The sequence below is a fragment of the Haliotis cracherodii genome, unplaced genomic scaffold (genome assembly GCF_022045235.1).
Source record: "Haliotis cracherodii isolate W230 unplaced genomic scaffold, xgHalCrac1.p SCAF_22, whole genome shotgun sequence".
Lineage (NCBI taxonomy): Eukaryota > Metazoa > Mollusca > Gastropoda > Lepetellida > Haliotidae > Haliotis > Haliotis cracherodii.
Window position 1 is genome coordinate 3,469,846 of NW_027266278.1, and position 20,467 is coordinate 3,490,312.

Consider the following 20,467-nt stretch of genomic DNA (forward strand, 5'->3'; position numbering starts at 1 on the left):
GATTGAATAATTACCCCAGGTACAAGAAAGACCAAATTTGAACCTTTATCGGGATATCTGAGTGGTGCTACAACTAAGTATACATGTTATAAATTCATTAACTGAGCAGCAAGTGAATTACGACAAATACACAAGTGTAGGGTTATACCAGAAAATGTGGATGACAACAAGGGAGTAGTAATTGTATCATCCACGCAATCCGAAATCCGCAAATGCTTTCACTCAGGGATACTTTTTTTATTATTAAACTGTAACCATCAGGGGTATTTCCAAATAACGACATCCGATGAGCTTTCGCCGTTATTTGTCTGTTTGTTTAGGCTGAAGAAATTAATTATCATGCGCCCTTTGTTGAAATCTTCATAGATCACGGGTAACCAATCAGTTTTCAAATATACGTAAGCTTATTTAGCTGTCCTTGCAGACTGGTAGCCCAGTCTCTTGTCACGCTCGGTTGCGTTAACGAGCAAATTGACTCACTGCAGCTAGAAAGCCCAAGCGGAAATCCAAAGGTCGTATTACCTGAAGAATCAACCTTCATTTGCGAAATATCTACTGCTCTCAAAATTAAAGTCAGATTTTTCTAACCAAGGATTACCAGTTGAAACAGGTCGATGGCTGAACATTCACAGGGAAGACAGCCAGTGTCCACTCTGTGAATCTATCGCTGTGGGAGATGAATTGCATTATTTATTCAAATGTGAAGCTATTTACCAACGGTGATGTGAACTCTTAAATAAGCAATATCTTAAGTTTCCAAACATTTAAGAAAATTATGACCACTAACAGTGTAAGAAATCTAAAAGGCCTATCTAAATTCCTTAACAATGTGTACAATACAATTGGTAAATTGTATTAGAATCCACGTATCCTATTTTTATTATTTTTGTTAAATTGTACATTGTAAATTGTAGATAATTGTATGTCATGTTATTCTAAGAATAAATGAGTTTGAGTTTGAGTCCGACACCCGAGAAGAAGCCAGAGATTAGTGCCCCTTTTTGAATAGTTTACAATCATGTGTTTTAGGGTTAGCTGTGTTGGCTTAAACGTATTTTTATTTCAAAAGAAATCTGGATCGGTAAACAAGCAAAACTTGCTTATGTAATACCTCTCCAGGTAACAACTTAACAACAGCTGGATATATATAAGAGAGTGATGAACATAAACATACAAAATGCACAAATGAAATACACGAAGCCAATACACTGGAGCAAGTGGTGTCTGTGAAATAAGGTAATGCAGTTTTCCTTTACTACATGCATGAAATTAAGCTACTCAAACCTTTTGTTTTTGACAATGATGTCGTGAACTGATTTAAGAAGAGCCATGTTTGTAGAACTGCTTAACTACTGCCACGTAATATCATTTTTAGACCATACCCATGTGTGTAGAAATACACAGTGTTTCTGATATTATCGTATTTTTTGACAGTTATAGAAAAAGTGAATTTCATCTTCAAGGTGATATCCACAAGTGCAGTCTGGTATGTCTGATACATGTCGTCTGAACTTATCAGCGTTTAAGTCACTGCATCCGAGCCTAAGGCGACAGTGGACAATTTGGCATGATCTATGAAAATATTTGAAGTCAAAATTATTAGTAATTGTATCAGAACGATTAATTAATGATTTGATTTCTTTTAATGAGCGAGCATTAGTTACTTCATCGGATAGAGGGTTCCGCAGGTTGATCACATCCAGAAGAAATTATTATTAAGCATAGGTCTGTGTTCTACATTTGATTGTTTGTATGTTGAATCTATTTCTAAGGTTATATTTGCTGTTATCGAAGAATTGAATATACAATTTTCAAATATTTTGGCTGAGCAACTTGTGAGTGCTACAGGTCTATAATTTGAGCATTCATGTTCATCGCTGACACTGACACCGCATCAGCCCGGCAGTGGACTTGACACAGTTATTTGCGCACCGATTATATAACTCCTACAGACAGGGTGGGGTGGTTGTTTAAAGCGAAACGGACGACCCCGTCTGTTATCTAATAAATGCTGTGCGGCGCCTGTGATCTTGCCTCAAAATATACACCTTATAGTAGTAAACGACGATCAGGATGGCCTGGAAATAAACACAATTCTGTCTGCCCAGTGTATCCACAATTAACTAGAATGCTTCATATCCACAAATATATATATAGAAAATAGATATTTGCCCACAGCAAATATTCATTTGCTTAATTGCATCACTGTCGTTTATCAGAACATGTACAACGCTTTCTTACGCTTGGTGAGGCAGACTGAAATTGAACATTAGGATAACTTCAGCAGGGATAAAAGAGGTCATACCAAAGAACTTTAATTACTAGTGGAAAAGTCAGACATTCCGATCAACCACTACAAGGCCCGGTCGGATCTCAAGGCTGACCAGATCAACACCCCAAAGGAACATCTCTACGCCCTTTCGTCATGGTGCACAAGACGAGGGGACAGGACATCGAGTACGACATCACAAACTACACAGACTTGTACCACTTCTTCCAGAGTAGTGGCGTACCGACCTCAAACCACTTCGTCGCCAATACCGCCGCCCTCCTTGCCAAGAGTCTCTACCAGAATCCCAACCCCCGGGATGAGAGGCTGACCAAGAGACTACTAGGATACCGTCCGCTAGACTTCTAGCCACACATGCTCGCCAACCGACGCCGTGCCTTCCCACGCTTGCCCCCCCCCCCCCCCCCCCCCCAGGCCCAAACTTTTCCATATTATTGAATATTCTTTTATCTCCCACTCCCACCCAGCCAAACCCCAACCCCTTTAACTTTATTATTAGAATAGGCTGTAAACTTATATTTTTTTGGGGGGTGCACTTCTTTATTTAATCATTACGCTTTTTTACCCTAATAGTATAAGTGCTTCCCCGTGTGCGAGATGGGCTTAAGTCGGAAAGCGAACGTTAAATCTCCGAGGTACCTATCTACCAGAACTTTATTTGCTGTTCTGGTCATACATAAATATATGTAAGTTACGTACATGGAGAGGCTAGATTATTTACAGCTAACAGCAATATAGTGCAAATATTATGTTCAATAAAAGAAAACGTTGATAGATCTATAACATACTTTTTGTACTATTAAACAAACTGTGGACTTTTAAGACATTTTCGCTTATTGTAATAACATCTAGCTAACACATCATGTCTATCTCTGAAATCCACAAGCATAGTTGCTGTCAAACCCCAAAAAACATATTCAGGGAGATCAGTTTTGACTTGCCAAGCACCTTAAGGTGAGTTTATTTTTAAACTGTCAAAAGCGATTGTCCCTTCAATACTAGTATATGGCTGGAAGCTGTTTCTCGGACTGTTATGAGTTATGATGTATTTTATAATATTACTGGGGAATGTTCAAATTAGTTACTGTCATTTAATCCAACGTTCTAACTGTCAACTGTCTCAACATGACCATAGGTTTGGTTATATATCTCCTCCCTGTCTCTATGTGTTAAGTTGTTAATCGGTAACTGCGGTCCAAATGTATCAACGTATTCATCTACTGTTGCAAACTTGACTGATTTAAACATATCTAAAGGATCATGAACTACTCAGTCAGTCAAGCACCTGTATCAGAAATGTAAAACCAGCCATGTTTCATGTAGTCCCAATATCACTGAAAAATGCCGATGAAACGTGACATATAAATTTACTAACAGGCAATATATTTTTCTTGAGAGTGAAGCACAATTTTATTAAAGTTTTATTAACAATTTCATAAACTATAATAATATTAATATTAAAATTCATCATTACTTGCCAAGTTTATGAACATGTCCCCATTTGGGAGATGTCACATATAAACAAGGATTCGAACTAAATTTGATCGTCTTTGACACTGAGGTTTATCCCCACTTTGCCAGCAAACTGCAGAAGATTAACAGTGAGTGAGCATCGTTTCTATGTTTATACAAGAAAAGATGTTATGCCAAAAACGCTCACAGTAGTTAGTGAGTTAACTCACGACCTGTCATGACGTGGTTGAGTGATTTCCTCCAATCAACGTGAAAGGATTACCCACAGAGAAAGAAAGGATTAAAGTCACCCATCAATCTTATCCTAACGTAGTACTCCAACTTCTAAATGCCTCTCAAAGAAGGATTAAAATCCTAAATATATCCTATCTACGCGGTATAGGTACTCACAACCTCTAATAATAAACTGTTACGTTTGGTATCCCCAGCAATACTCACTATGGTCATTGGGCAAATGTAAAAATCACAAACCCTAACGAGATTCTGTCTACATGGTCACACCCGGTGATTGTGAAGATCTCAAATTCTATCAACAGTCAGACAGCATGGCTGTTCATATTCATTTACAACATCCTCTTATAATTAGTATAAAAGTGTCCCACACAAAACCTTCTTTTATTTATTCTTTCAAAATACAAAACAGAAAGTGGGGTGTGGGGAAATGGGACATATTCCTACGTGAAATAATGAGACATTAGTAGTGGTGACGGCTATATCATAATTGTACTGTCTAAAGCATAAATTTGGCGAACGAAAAACGTTATATTTGCAATCAAATGGAATGACTCGTGTGGGCAAATGAATATGTTCGCAATCCACAAACAATCATTATATTAATGGCGAACATTTACCAACCCGCGACAATTGTGTCAACACGGGGGTTCCCCTAGCAATAAACTCGCATCTAAATTCACTACTGTTCTACTGTCGGCTAGCCACAATGGCTAGACGGAACCCTAGTGGAATGGTTCATGTCATAAAAATCTAGCAACCGAACACTAATTAAGACGGGCCGACCTTGTATTTACGGTCTGGCGAGCACAGCTCAATGGCCGCTCATTAACTCAAATTTCACATCTCACTGTTTTGTTTTATCTCACTATTCATTTGATAATTTTGTCAACTTCAACTGGAACCCAGTCCCGTGTTACACGCGTGGCACACGCGTGTGCAACGGGTTGCACACGCGATGCACACCCGTTGCACACCCGTGTGCAACGGGTGCTCATCCCGTGTGCAACCCGTTGAGCACCCGTGTCACATGCGTGTTACACGCGTTCTCAACGCGTGTTAGAGGAATGAACTTCTACTGCCTAGAAGTTCATTCCCCTTACACGCATGGGCAACGCGTTACGCAACCAGTGTGCATCGGGTTGGTCACGCGTGTGATACCCGTGTGCAACGCGTTGCACACGGGTGTGCACCCCGTCCGCCACTCGTGTGCAACGCGTGACACACTCATTAGAGGGGGAACAAACTTTTGACCAAAGGAGGACCCGTCTTAAGCTGAACCTGGAGGTGGTAACAAGGAGAGAAAATGTTGTTATCCTGACGAAAAATGATAAGACACATGTATTTGCTAATGTCTCCTTTCTTTGTGTGATTTTGTGGGAATAACATGAATACTTTTGTGTTTAAATAGATCTATCTTGTTTTATACGACCATTGCTTCTAAATCCGATGGTGTTAAAAGAATACATGGTCCTGGAACATGTTATTGCAATTGAAATGCTTTTATTGTGATTTGACCGTCTGTAGTACGACTTTCAGTGATAATATGTATGAGGTTTGGCGGCGCATTGTTTTTATTGGACCCTAATTAATTTATGATGACTTGGACTCTTTATCTCAGCTCCATAGCCGTGAGGCTGGAAAAGAGCAGCATGTAATTAATGAGGGTGGGTTATATCATTGAGGATACACTTGAGGGAGAGAATACTAATTACCGTACTACAGGAAGAGACCTGTAGACGTAAGCGCAGGGTTGTGTTTTAGCTGGCCGTTCGATAATGGCCGTCAGGAGAAGTGAGCTTTGACTGCGTCATCTAAAATAAATAGTAAGATACAGCAGTGTTATTTTCACGGGTCTGTTGAATAAACTCCCAGCGCTACGGTCAATGTATCTTCTACTTGATCCTTGATACATCATTTTGGCATTCACAATATATAGTATTTCAACGTACAAAGGAGCACTGATCTAAAGCAATTCCGCGGGAGTAGTTGTTACCTGTGCATTACTGTATTTTCCCAGTGAGTACCCGGATGATATAGCAGAAATCTAGACTTGTTCGCGACCTGTGCTCGCCATTCGTAAGCGCATTTTTATTGAAAGTAGAAGGACGTATGGTCACATTGATCAAGAAAAATAAAATACAGTTTTGGAAATGTAGGTATATTTGTGGGGAGTACCGGTAATGGTGATGCAGTTTTGGTAGGTCACTTGCTTGGTAATTGTGCGATCTTTGTGTACACTATTTTGACTTGCAACACAAAGTAAATATTTCATCTGAATATTGCTTATTTTACCGTGTGTATATGTTTACATTCAAAATGTAAACATATTTCACTAAGGAAATTTATTAAACGCCTAAATATTCAGTTTATTTTACAAATTAACTGAAAAATATGTCCATCTTTATTAATATGATAACGAATTCCAAATATTTGTTTCTGTTTAATATCATCACCAAGTACAGTTCTGTATTGTTTGGCTTCTTTTCTTAGCATAATTAATATATTGTGATGTGTTTAAGCTCTTTTGATCGTCTTTATCATTTTTAGTCAGTCGGTTAAATAAATGAATGGATTATTCAGTCAATTTGTAAAATGACTGAAATATTTAGATATTTAATAAATTGCCTGAGTGAATCATATTTTACACATTGACTGTAACATATACACGCTTACAAAAGAAAATACTTGTGAAAACAACGTCTATCGCGCATCGAAAAACTTCCCAACCAAACGGAAAGGAACAAGAATGATTCTGTTCAAAGCTGCAGCGAATGAATGAAAACAAAATGCAAATATAATTATTACAACCTACCAAAGTTATAATGTGTCCGGGAATATCAACATAAAGGAACAATATCCAGTGCGTCTGCAGCTGTACAAAAATACTTATTCGATGTCAAATGTCTATGTGAGAATCAAATACTTTAATAATAATTATTTGGAAACAATATTTGGAATATATATGAAATATATTAAAATATTTAAATATATCGTTTTTAAACGTTCCAAATGTTTAAATGTATCGAATATTATAACCCGTGTTCGTTTCTTAACTGATCACTTAGTTTGTTTCAATTGTTTCACATAGGTGCCAAGTTAGCTGAGAAAGCCCACGTGACAACTATTTTTATAATGTCCTCGGTTCTTAAAAACATACATTGAGTTAGATAACAATGAACAACCAGTCAGTGTATTATCGGTTACCCTTTGAACAAAGTATGTTGTTTTTACATCTGTACTTCCCGCCATGATATGAGTGTATTGCCTAGGTTTAGTAAACCTACCTTCACATGTAAACACTTACTTTTGACATATCCACTGTGGAGGATAACAGTAATTAATCAATCAACGTATTTCCTGTTGATCCTTTGATGTCTGGGAATGATCAGTTGATTTACAAAAAAAGTAAAGCCACTGACCATACATCTCTTGCTGGGCCGCCACGTGCATATCACATAACTCACATTCCACCTCACTTCAAACTTGGATTTAGATTGAATAATTACCCCAGGTACAAGAAAGACCAAATTTGAACCTTTATCGGGATATCTGAGTGGTGCTACAACTAAGTATACATGTTATAAATTCATTAACTGAGCAGCAAGTGAATTACGACAAATACACAAGTGTAGGGTTATACCAGAAAATGTGGATGACAACAAGGGAGTAGTAATTGTATCATCCACGCAATCCGAAATCCGCAAATGCTTTCACTCAGGGATACTTTTTTTATTATTAAACTGTAACCATCAGGGGTATTTCCAAATAACGACATCCGATGAGCTTTCGCCGTTATTTGTCTGTTTGTTTAGGCTGAAGAAATTAATTATCATGCGCCCTTTGTTGAAATCTTCATAGATCACGGGTAACCAATCAGTTTTCAAATATACGTAAGCTTATTTAGCTGTCCTTGCAGACTGGTAGCCCAGTCTCTTGTCACGCTCGGTTGCGTTAACGAGCAAATTGACTCACTGCAGCTAGAAAGCCCAAGCGGAAATCCAAAGGTCGTATTACCTGAAGAATCAACCTTCATTTGCGAAATATCTACTGCTCTCAAAATTAAAGTCAGATTTTTCTAACCAAGGATTACCAGTTGAAACAGGTCGATGGCTGAACATTCACAGGGAAGACAGCCAGTGTCCACTCTGTGAATCTATCGCTGTGGGAGATGAATTGCATTATTTATTCAAATGTGAAGCTATTTACCAACGGTGATGTGAACTCTTAAATAAGCAATATCTTAAGTTTCCAAACATTTAAGAAAATTATGACCACTAACAGTGTAAGAAATCTAAAAGGCCTATCTAAATTCCTTAACAATGTGTACAATACAATTGGTAAATTGTATTAGAATCCACGTATCCTATTTTTATTATTTTTGTTAAATTGTACATTGTAAATTGTAGATAATTGTATGTCATGTTATTCTAAGAATAAATGAGTTTGAGTTTGAGTCCGACACCCGAGAAGAAGCCAGAGATTAGTGCCCCTTTTTGAATAGTTTACAATCATGTGTTTTAGGGTTAGCTGTGTTGGCTTAAACGTATTTTTATTTCAAAAGAAATCTGGATCGGTAAACAAGCAAAACTTGCTTATGTAATACCTCTCCAGGTAACAACTTAACAACAGCTGGATATATATAAGAGAGTGATGAACATAAACATACAAAATGCACAAATGAAATACACGAAGCCAATACACTGGAGCAAGTGGTGTCTGTGAAATAAGGTAATGCAGTTTTCCTTTACTACATGCATGAAATTAAGCTACTCAAACCTTTTGTTTTTGACAATGATGTCGTGAACTGATTTAAGAAGAGCCATGTTTGTAGAACTGCTTAACTACTGCCACGTAATATCATTTTTAGACCATACCCATGTGTGTAGAAATACACAGTGTTTCTGATATTATCGTATTTTTTGACAGTTATAGAAAAAGTGAATTTCATCTTCAAGGTGATATCCACAAGTGCAGTCTGGTATGTCTGATACATGTCGTCTGAACTTATCAGCGTTTAAGTCACTGCATCCGAGCCTAAGGCGACAGTGGACAATTTGGCATGATCTATGAAAATATTTGAAGTCAAAATTATTAGTAATTGTATCAGAACGATTAATTAATGATTTGATTTCTTTTAATGAGCGAGCATTAGTTACTTCATCGGATAGAGGGTTCCGCAGGTTGATCACATCCAGAAGAAATTATTATTAAGCATAGGTCTGTGTTCTACATTTGATTGTTTGTATGTTGAATCTATTTCTAAGGTTATATTTGCTGTTATCGAAGAATTGAATATACAATTTTCAAATATTTTGGCTGAGCAACTTGTGAGTGCTACAGGTCTATAATTTGAGCATTCATGTTCATCGCTGACACTGACACCGCATCAGCCCGGCAGTGGACTTGACACAGTTATTTGCGCACCGATTATATAACTCCTACAGACAGGGTGGGGTGGTTGTTTAAAGCGAAACGGACGACCCCGTCTGTTATCTAATAAATGCTGTGCGGCGCCTGTGATCTTGCCTCAAAATATACACCTTATAGTAGTAAACGACGATCAGGATGGCCTGGAAATAAACACAATTCTGTCTGCCCAGTGTATCCACAATTAACTAGAATGCTTCATATCCACAAATATATATATAGAAAATAGATATTTGCCCACAGCAAATATTCATTTGCTTAATTGCATCACTGTCGTTTATCAGAACATGTACAACGCTTTCTTACGCTTGGTGAGGCAGACTGAAATTGAACATTAGGATAACTTCAGCAGGGATAAAAGAGGTCATACCAAAGAACTTTAATTACTAGTGGAAAAGTCAGACATTCCGATCAACCACTACAAGGCCCGGTCGGATCTCAAGGCTGACCAGATCAACACCCCAAAGGAACATCTCTACGCCCTTTCGTCATGGTGCACAAGACGAGGGGACAGGACATCGAGTACGACATCACAAACTACACAGACTTGTACCACTTCTTCCAGAGTAGTGGCGTACCGACCTCAAACCACTTCGTCGCCAATACCGCCGCCCTCCTTGCCAAGAGTCTCTACCAGAATCCCAACCCCCGGGATGAGAGGCTGACCAAGAGACTACTAGGATACCGTCCGCTAGACTTCTAGCCACACATGCTCGCCAACCGACGCCGTGCCTTCCCACGCTTGCCCCCCCCCCCCCAGGCCCAAACTTTTCCATATTATTGAATATTCTTTTATCTCCCACTCCCACCCAGCCAAACCCCAACCCCTTTAACTTTATTATTAGAATAGGCTGTAAACTTATATTTTTTTGGGGGGTGCACTTCTTTATTTAATCATTACGCTTTTTTACCCTAATAGTATAAGTGCTTCCCCGTGTGCGAGATGGGCTTAAGTCGGAAAGCGAACGTTAAATCTCCGAGGTACCTATCTACCAGAACTTTATTTGCTGTTCTGGTCATACATAAATATATGTAAGTTACGTACATGGAGAGGCTAGATTATTTACAGCTAACAGCAATATAGTGCAAATATTATGTTCAATAAAAGAAAACGTTGATAGATCTATAACATACTTTTTGTACTATTAAACAAACTGTGGACTTTTAAGACATTTTCGCTTATTGTAATAACATCTAGCTAACACATCATGTCTATCTCTGAAATCCACAAGCATAGTTGCTGTCAAACCCCCAAAAACATATTCAGGGAGATCAGTTTTGACTTGCCAAGCACCTTAAGGTGAGTTTATTTTTAAACTGTCAAAAGCGATTGTCCCTTCAATACTAGTATATGGCTGGAAGCTGTTTCTCGGACTGTTATGAGTTATGATGTATTTTATAATATTACTGGGGAATGTTCAAATTAGTTACTGTCATTTAATCCAACGTTCTAACTGTCAACTGTCTCAACATGACCATAGGTTTGGTTATATATCTCCTCCCTGTCTCTATGTGTTAAGTTGTTAATCGGTAACTGCGGTCCAAATGTATCAACGTATTCATCTACTGTTGCAAACTTGACTGATTTAAACATATCTAAAGGATCATGAACTACTCAGTCAGTCAAGCACCTGTATCAGAAATGTAAAACCAGCCATGTTTCATGTAGTCCCAATATCACTGAAAAATGCCGATGAAACGTGACATATAAATTTACTAACAGGCAATATATTTTTCTTGAGAGTGAAGCACAATTTTATTAAAGTTTTATTAACAATTTCATAAACTATAATAATATTAATATTAAAATTCATCATTACTTGCCAAGTTTATGAACATGTCCCCATTTGGGAGATGTCACATATAAACAAGGATTCGAACTAAATTTGATCGTCTTTGACACTGAGGTTTATCCCCACTTTGCCAGCAAACTGCAGAAGATTAACAGTGAGTGAGCATCGTTTCTATGTTTATACAAGAAAAGATGTTATGCCAAAAACGCTCACAGTAGTTAGTGAGTTAACTCACGACCTGTCATGACGTGGTTGAGTGATTTCCTCCAATCAACGTGAAAGGATTACCCACAGAGAAAGAAAGGATTAAAGTCACCCATCAATCTTATCCTAACGTAGTACTCCAACTTCTAAATGCCTCTCAAAGAAGGATTAAAATCCTAAATATATCCTATCTACGCGGTATAGGTACTCACAACCTCTAATAATAAACTGTTACGTTTGGTATCCCCAGCAATACTCACTATGGTCATTGGGCAAATGTAAAAATCACAAACCCTAACGAGATTCTGTCTACATGGTCACACCCGGTGATTGTGAAGATCTCAAATTCTATCAACAGTCAGACAGCATGGCTGTTCATATTCATTTACAACATCCTCTTATAATTAGTATAAAAGTGTCCCACACAAAACCTTCTTTTATTTATTCTTTCAAAATACAAAACAGAAAGTGGGGTGTGGGGAAATGGGACATATTCCTACGTGAAATAATGAGACATTAGTAGTGGTGACGGCTATATCATAATTGTACTGTCTAAAGCATAAATTTGGCGAACGAAAAACGTTATATTTGCAATCAAATGGAATGACTCGTGTGGGCAAATGAATATGTTCGCAATCCACAAACAATCATTATATTAATGGCGAACATTTACCAACCCGCGACAATTGTGTCAACACGGGGGTTCCCCTAGCAATAAACTCGCATCTAAATTCACTACTGTTCTACTGTCGGCTAGCCACAATGGCTAGACGGAACCCTAGTGGAATGGTTCATGTCATAAAAATCTAGCAACCGAACACTAATTAAGACGGGCCGACCTTGTATTTACGGTCTGGCGAGCACAGCTCAATGGCCGCTCATTAACTCAAATTTCACATCTCACTGTTTTGTTTTATCTCACTATTCATTTGATAATTTTGTCAACTTCAACTGGAACCCAGTCCCGTGTTACACGCGTGGCACACGCGTGTGCAACGGGTTGCACACGCGATGCACACCCGTTGCACACCCGTGTGCAACGGGTGCTCATCCCGTGTGCAACCCGTTGAGCACCCGTGTCACATGCGTGTTACACGCGTTCTCAACGCGTGTTAGGGGAATGAACTTTTAGGCAGTAGTGTAGTTCCAAAAGGTTCCAAAAGCACATTCTTGTCAACAAGCCTCAGTATATTCTTGTTAAGTTAGCAGCTCAAACGTTCCATATCGGCTATGAATCTCAATTCCTTAAGTTTTGGGGCAGGTCAAACAGATATGTAAATTACGTCTGTGCCTCTCAAAGCAAATGGAATTATTGTTTTATCCGACATATCGACATATCGAACGTTTGCTTTATTAACTAGACATGAATCCAGGTGTCAAATTTATATTTACCTTTACACCGCGTGCTATCACGAAGTCCAAAACAAGACTGTCAACTATTCACACGCCAGCAAACTACAGTAAACTACGTTTATAACGAACACGCCTATAACGAACTGTTTCTTGGTGCCGTCCATTTTCTGTAGATGTTGTACATATGCTTATAACGAACTTCGGTTATAACGAATTAAAATTAGTGGTCCCTTTGAGTTCGTTATAACCGTTGTTTACTGTATAACAATTAATATATCATTTTTTACTCCTTTCTGTGAATTATTATTATTATCATTATTATTATTATTATTTACAGATTAAAATAAAACATGCAGCAAAAAGGGTTTGGGTGATCCTGGCACAGTCAGGCTGGTTAGGCTCATCATCAGCTCAGGGCCGTTGTAATATTAATATTAATATTAATATTAATATTAATATTAATATTAATATTAATATTGATATAAATATTAATATTAACATTAATATTAATATTAAATGGACCAGGATGTATCGTTGCTCACCATCCTCATCCCCTTTGGTCCAGTCTCTCCCCCTCACGACTGTAGCGCCGGGGTAGATCCCCATGGCCCGCACCTTCATGCTCTTGTTGCGCTGCGGCACCCGTTCTCTGGGGTCATGCAAGTCAAAACGTCAACGCCAGATAGTAACCAGTCTCCATTATCCGCCGAAACAGATTCCATAGAGCGTTAAAGGCAAACAGCGATGAACATTATATGAATGAATCACTGAAAATCAGTGATGACACCAGGTGTTCGTAAAATCATTTGATGTATGCTTGATGGCAAAAATAGCTCTCATAATTTTCTCACTATCAAATTGTTTTCAGACTGACTGGCTGCATTGTATAACATGTAATTGTGCATGTAGTTATCTAGAAATTCCTGTCGACAATGAATGAGAAATTAAAAGAAGTGAGTTTCTGTAATTATTTGCTTCTGCAGTTCCACAAAACATTGTGCAGTGCGATGAACTATCACTGCACGAAAATATTGATTTACCAAAGTGAAAAAGTACCGTAACATACCCGGTGGCTCCCTCGGCGTCCATGCGAATAAACTGATGCGTTAGATCGTGTTGGTCCGTAGAGTAGCACACGGAACACAGGTCATAGTCGTCACACTCCGTACACTTCCATCGGATACCCACAACATTCTGCTCGGTACACACGTCACACATGACACCCATGTGGCGGATACCTGGCATGTAGAGTGAGTGAGTGAGTGAGTGAGTGAGAGAGTGAGTGGATGGGCAAAGTCCTACTTGTCTTGAAGGCATCGGATCACACAGAGCTGCGTTTTTATAAATCCATTGGAATGACAGCAAAACACAAAATTACACTGCAACCCCTTGCCACATGAGTATATATGGATATTGTGTATTATGGCTGCTGTTAGTTGCAATAAAATTAATTTATTTGAATTAACAAACTGTGATAAAATAGTGAGTGAGTATTGTTTTACGCCGCTTTTAGCAATATTCCAGCAATTTTACGGCGGGGTACACCAGAAATGAGCTTCACACATTGTACCCATTTCGGAAATCGAACCCGAGTCTTCGGCGTGACTAGCGAACACTTTAACCACTAGGCTACCCGACCGCCCCTACGATTTTATAACCTTCAGATGCATTACCAAACTACCATTTCAGTCACCGGATTCAGGCTATATATTCAAAGTTCCCGCCAACCTACCGGCTACGTTCATACAATTACTCACCTACAGGAGCACTGTCAAGAATTCTTAATTCGTTTTTTCCACCATGGCCAATTTTGGACATACTCTCTTTCCCGTTATCCCAGATAACCTTGGCTGTTCCATTGGTCCCATACTGCACCACGGTTCCCACGTGACCCTCGCCGCCATCTTGGTCACCTCCTGACCAATCAGGACCGCGAATGACTCTAATTCCAGTAGCCATTGGTTGTGTGTTACGCCATGAGATCTACACAGGAAACATTGCTGTTAATGTCAATCCATAGGATGGAAATATAGATTCATTCAACACGTTGTGATCAGCCATAGCACATATTGTTGGCGTCCATACCGAGTGAGTGTGTATGTGAGTATGGTTTTACGCCACTTTTAGCAATATTTCAGCAATAGCCCGTCGGGGTAATGGGTTTTACACAATTTACCCATTGGAGATTCGAACCCGGATCTTCGGAGTGACTAGCTAACGCTTTAACCACTAGACTACATCACCACTCCTGCGTTCATTACGAAGGGTTAACGCGGGACTATACTCCAGGCTCTGGTACCAATCTCCAATCTGGGTCAAACATCATGTGTGAAACTGAGACATATTGACATAACTATCCAATATCAACGTACAGAAAATATGTAAGCAAACAGCATTGATTCGCTTAAAGCGTACCATCCTCCCAAACAAAGTCCAAAGACTTAAATCATTGTCAAACATCACCCACTCACATCACAGACACACACCACACACACATACACACAGACACACACCACACACACACACCACAGACACACACACCACAGACACACACACCTATACACACACATACACACGCACCACAGACAAACACACCACAAACACACCTTTACACACACCACATATACACACCTATACACACAACAGACACACATACACACACCGCAGACACACACATCACAGACAGACACATAGCTACACACACCGCAGATACACTACAGACAGACACACCAAAGACACAGACACATAGACACCACATACATAGTTACACACACACACACACACACTCATACACACACAATGTAAACACACATACACACACAATGTACACACACACTCACACACACACACTCATAAACACACTCACTCACACACACAATGTACACACACACTCATACACACACACAATGTACACACACACACACACACACTCACACACACACAGGTTCACAGAGACAGCGAGATAACATGTTTTATACCTGGGTACAAAATATAGTACCACGTCGATACTTCAACAAATTGAACCTGTGCATAACCTGATCAATACATCCCATGTCAAGACGACCCCAAACCTCAAATACTCGTCCTTATCAATCGCACAACGCATTCAAGTGTGGCGCTAAAGCGAAAATAGAGATACCTAACACGTAGTTTGTGCAAATTGAACAAAACGGACACTACAAATTGACGGTACAAAGAAGTTCGACAGAGACTGAGTTACAAATTGTGAAATACCTCACACGTATATCCAGGTTCCTGAGTATTTTCCTTTGAACGATTGACAAGTCCCGGATCCTCTGGGTGGACGCACACCCTGAGTTTGGCGGTGTGCCAGCTTCAACATGAATTGTGCACGAAGTGGGTGAAAGCTGCAACGCGGAAGTAGATTGGCCTAGAAGGCTATTGTTGGGTTTACGTGACGTGATTGCTTGATAAAGAGAGACACAGAGACACACCTAGATGCAGAGCGATACACGAGGGCATTAGATTTGTTTTGTTTGTTTGTTGTTTAAAGCCACACTCAGCAACAGCTATGTGACGGCGGTCTGTAAATAATCAAGTCTGGGCCAGACAACCCAGTGATTGACATCATGGCATTGACAACGATCTACGCAATTGGGATGCGATGACATGCATTAACCAAGTCAGCGAGCCTTACCACCCGATCAGTTTGTCGCCTCTTTCGACAAGCATAGTCGCCGTGGGTTGCTGAAGACCTATTCAACCCGGATCTTCACGGGTCCCTTGGATGGTTAAATCTATCTATTGTTAATGAAACCATCAGTCAAATAAAGAGCATCCGCGACTAACCAGAGCCACCTACATAATATTATAATAAATACCCATGACCATTCGCCACCACAGATTTGAATGACACGATGCTTAAAATAGGCATTCAATCAAATACACTCATGCACGAATGTAAATATTTAGTTCCCAAAAAGAGCGACAAGATGGTGACGAGGCTACATCAGAAAATGAGTCCAAAGTATTTATCGTATTGACATGGACATATTATACCCTCGGTAATTGAGGATGCTCCCTCTAATGAGCCTCGGTAATATTCTTTCAAAGAGGGGGTGGATGGACACGGGCGGCCCAGTCGTTGTCTAAGGCGCCACGATTTGGGCGCGCCAGAAACCTATGATTGTGTGTTCGAATCCCGATTCGCCCCGATTATGTTTCTAGGTCTGTCAGCACCATACCCGTGCTCGTGGGTTTCACCGAACGTCTGAGACCTGCATCACTTCGGGCTCCCCCCCCCCCCCCAGGGGTATTTTTTTTTTAAATTGTGCTTTGTCAATTCTGTTTTTCTTTGTACATAGTCGGTTTTAAATAATGATCTTTGGTCAGGAAATCACCATCACATCAACCATTAAAACCTCGATATATTGACTAAGAAAGAACGTAAAAAAGGGAAACATAAATTTATATTTAGCTGACCTAAACAACAGAAGGTTTACACACTGCCGGGAAAAGAACTTATACACTTGAAATTTGGATTTGACCCAGAAATTACAAACGTTATCAACACGTCATTTAAATAGGGTCGCCGAAACACAGCAAAATACAGTGATACCCGTATCAAATACGTCACTACGAATAACCATATATTCATTTTTGCTGTGACGCCACGTGTTATATCAGAAACACCTAAATTAATTAATCATGTCCAACATACAAAATTCAATATGCGCTAAACATAAATTCATCAGTTACAACTTATTTATTGTTTGATCTTGTTACAGAGCCATCATTGCAGTTACGTCTTCATGAATAAATCCTGTCGTTCAGTTCAGCATGGCCACCGTTCATAGTGGTTTCAAATATGTACTTCGAGTATATGAGGGCGGTCTGTAAATAGTCGAGTTTGGTGATAACAAGTCAGTGACTAACAAACAGTATTTTTGCACTTTTACTTGGGTCGAGTGTGTTGTGTGTATGGTGTGTTGTGTGTGCTGTGTGTGTGCGTGTTGTAAGTGTATGTTGTGTTGTGTATTGCACTTTTACTTGGGTCGAGTGTGTTGTGTTGTGTGTGAATGTGTGTGTGTTGTGTATATATATATATGTGTGTGTGTGTATGTTGTGTGTGTTTTGTTGTGTATGTGTGTGTGTGTTGTGTTGTGTGTGAATGTTTGTGTGTGTGGTGTTGTGTAGTTTGTGTGTGTATATGCTAGTGTGTGTTGTGAGTTTGTATATGCATGTGTGTGTTGTATGCTAGTTTGTGTTGTGTGTTTTGTGTGTTTGTATATGCATGTGTCTGTTGTATGCTAGTGTGTATTGTGTGTTTGTATATGCATGTGTGTGTTGTATGCTAGTGTGTATTGTGTGTTTGTATATGCATGTGTCTGTTGTATGCTAGTGTGTATTGTGTGTTTGTATATGCATGTGTCTGTTGTATGCTAGTGTGTGTTGTGTGTTTGTATATGCATGTGTGTGTATGTTGTATGCTAGTGTGTGTTGTGTGTTTGTATATGCATGTGTGTGTTGTATGCTAGTGTGTATTGTGTGTTTGTATATGCATGTGTGTGTATGTTGTATGCTAGTGTGTGGTGTGTGTTTGTATATGCATGTGTGTGTTGTATGCTAGTGTGTGATCCATGTAGGGACGTCTGAACTACACGGCCCCCGACCGCCATCCTACCCTTGCATTGCTTGGGAAGCAAAAGCATGTGTTCACAAAAGCACGTGTTCACAAAAGCACGTGTTCACAAAAGGATGTTGATAACACAGAGACCTGTTTACCGTGTTGGTGAACAGTAGACCCTGATATCACTGCACGACACGCCCCTATGTAACACTAGACGGTGACGAAGTACAAGGTCAACTTACACAACGTGTGCGTCAGGGTCAGACTTACAAACTGAAAGACAAACTGGTTACACTCGCGTGGGAAAGGCACTATGGAGTTTATGTGTTCTGGTTATCTGGGGAGTGAGAACTGCTATTAACGCCGCTTTCAATAATATCTCAGTTATAACCCGGCGAAATAAGGAAAATCCCGACGTCTTTCAGGTTTATATGTTGACCACGTTTCTGGCACCAACGAGCACAATATGGTGCTAACAGACCTTGAAACATACTCCGGACGATTCTGGCATTCGAGCACACGTGAGGCGGTCGGTGTAGCCTGGTGGTTAAAGCGTTCGCTCGTCACGCCGAAGACCCGGGTTCGATTCCCGACATAGGTACAATGTGTGAAGCCCATTTCTGGTGTCCCCCGCCTTGATATTGCTGGAATATTGCTAAAAGCGGCGTAAAACAATACTCACTCACTCACTTGAGCACACGTCATGTCTTTCTGTCGTACCTAAGGGAAGCAACTCTACACAGACAATCATGGCGCCTTAGGCAAATAGGCCACTGGTGATCCCTTGACAAGTAAGTGAGTGGGTGTATTATACACCGCAATATTTCAGCTACAGGTCGGCTGGGTTTCACACAGTATGTGGGAGTCATACCTGGACCTCCACTGCCTTCCACATTAAGCTTTCCCCAAACCGGATTAACAACTTAATATTATCTATCAGTCAATCCAATATTTGTACATATCCATATCTGATCATGTTTTAAGATTATATCAATTGCTGCACTTATATACCTCATGTACCAATGTTACATGTATGTCTACTGAATTGAAACAAAAATATTAGATGAAAAAATAAATTACATAAGGCAAAACGTAGTGTGACACGCAGAGCAGGATGGCAATCGGTCACATCATCTCACTGCCATGGACGGAATTCTGCCACGTGGAAAGAAAAGAAACGAAGAAGATGCGATACCAAACAACAGTCCTTATGAAGAGGCGTTTTCCTATGCCAAAGTGTCATGAGAGAAAGAGAGAAAACTATTTTATCGATGTCACATATTTAGTCTATGCAGAAATCAAGTCTTGAGAATGTAGAACTGTACTAAATGTCCGGCCAGAATGAGACACAATAAAATACAGTCAGGTACATCACAGTCAAAAATACATTAAAATACAACATTTGGTAGAAGCTCATTGAATTGTGTTTGGGCAGTGATCAGTCGTCTGGAAGATACTATATTTAGATTCTAGTGTGGTGTGTAAACTTCCGGTCCGGTATACAGCAGACGGATGGCATGTTATGGAAACTTCTTTAATGTTCTAGTGTTGATGGACTGTTTTGATGGCACTGTGTGAAACTTTCCAGTGGCTGGGTAGGTTGTATATAAGGGGACAATGTGTTTACGTGTCTCTCAAGCATTTCATCGCTTTGGAACCAGCTTCCATGTGAGGATCGCGCATCACCTCTGCCTGTCTAGCCCATCTCGGAAGCGTGACCACTGTCACCGGTGGAGGAATATACATTATTATCACTGGCTTTTGCTATCAGCATTGTATTTGTGTATTTGATACTGACCACTCCCATCAAATTAAATACTGTACTACCACACTCTGGTGCACTGCCATTGTAATTGGCATTGTAATTGCTGTGCAGTAATTTATGTTGATAGTAAATCTTGTAATTTTGTAATTCATTTGATGATTGTATACCATTTGTTGTTTGTTTGTTGGTTTTACATTAGATTGTTTTACGTACTGATATCTGGGTTAACATATCGTTTCATTTTGGGAATCCGTAACACGGACATGTGCGACAGATCCGATATATGTGTGTCTCTGTGTGTGTGTTTGCGTGTGTGTGTTCCTGCGTTCGCGCGTGCG

At 39.6% G+C, this 20,467-nt stretch overlaps 1 protein-coding gene across 2 annotated transcripts in view; it reads right to left on the minus strand.

The window, feature by feature from the left end:
* Positions 1 to 16,153, minus strand: part of LOC139471149 (E3 ubiquitin-protein ligase MIB2-like) — a 42,804-nt gene extending 26,651 nt beyond the window's left edge. The window contains exons 1-4 of one of the 2 annotated variants that reach the window (XM_071253413.1): positions 16,009 to 16,153; positions 14,532 to 14,757; positions 13,841 to 14,012; positions 13,317 to 13,423 (exon numbers count right to left, since the gene is read on the minus strand). In XM_071253413.1, coding sequence (XP_071109514.1) covers positions 13,317 to 13,423; positions 13,841 to 14,012; positions 14,532 to 14,733 — 481 coding nt within the window. In that variant the 5' untranslated portion in view covers positions 14,734 to 14,757; positions 16,009 to 16,153. Of the gene's footprint in view, positions 1 to 13,316; positions 13,424 to 13,840; positions 14,013 to 14,531; positions 14,758 to 15,752; positions 15,788 to 16,008 lie in introns of those variants that run through there. The other variant, XM_071253414.1, reaches the window with a different exon arrangement.
* Between the last annotated feature and the right edge of the window lie 4,314 nt (positions 16,154 to 20,467).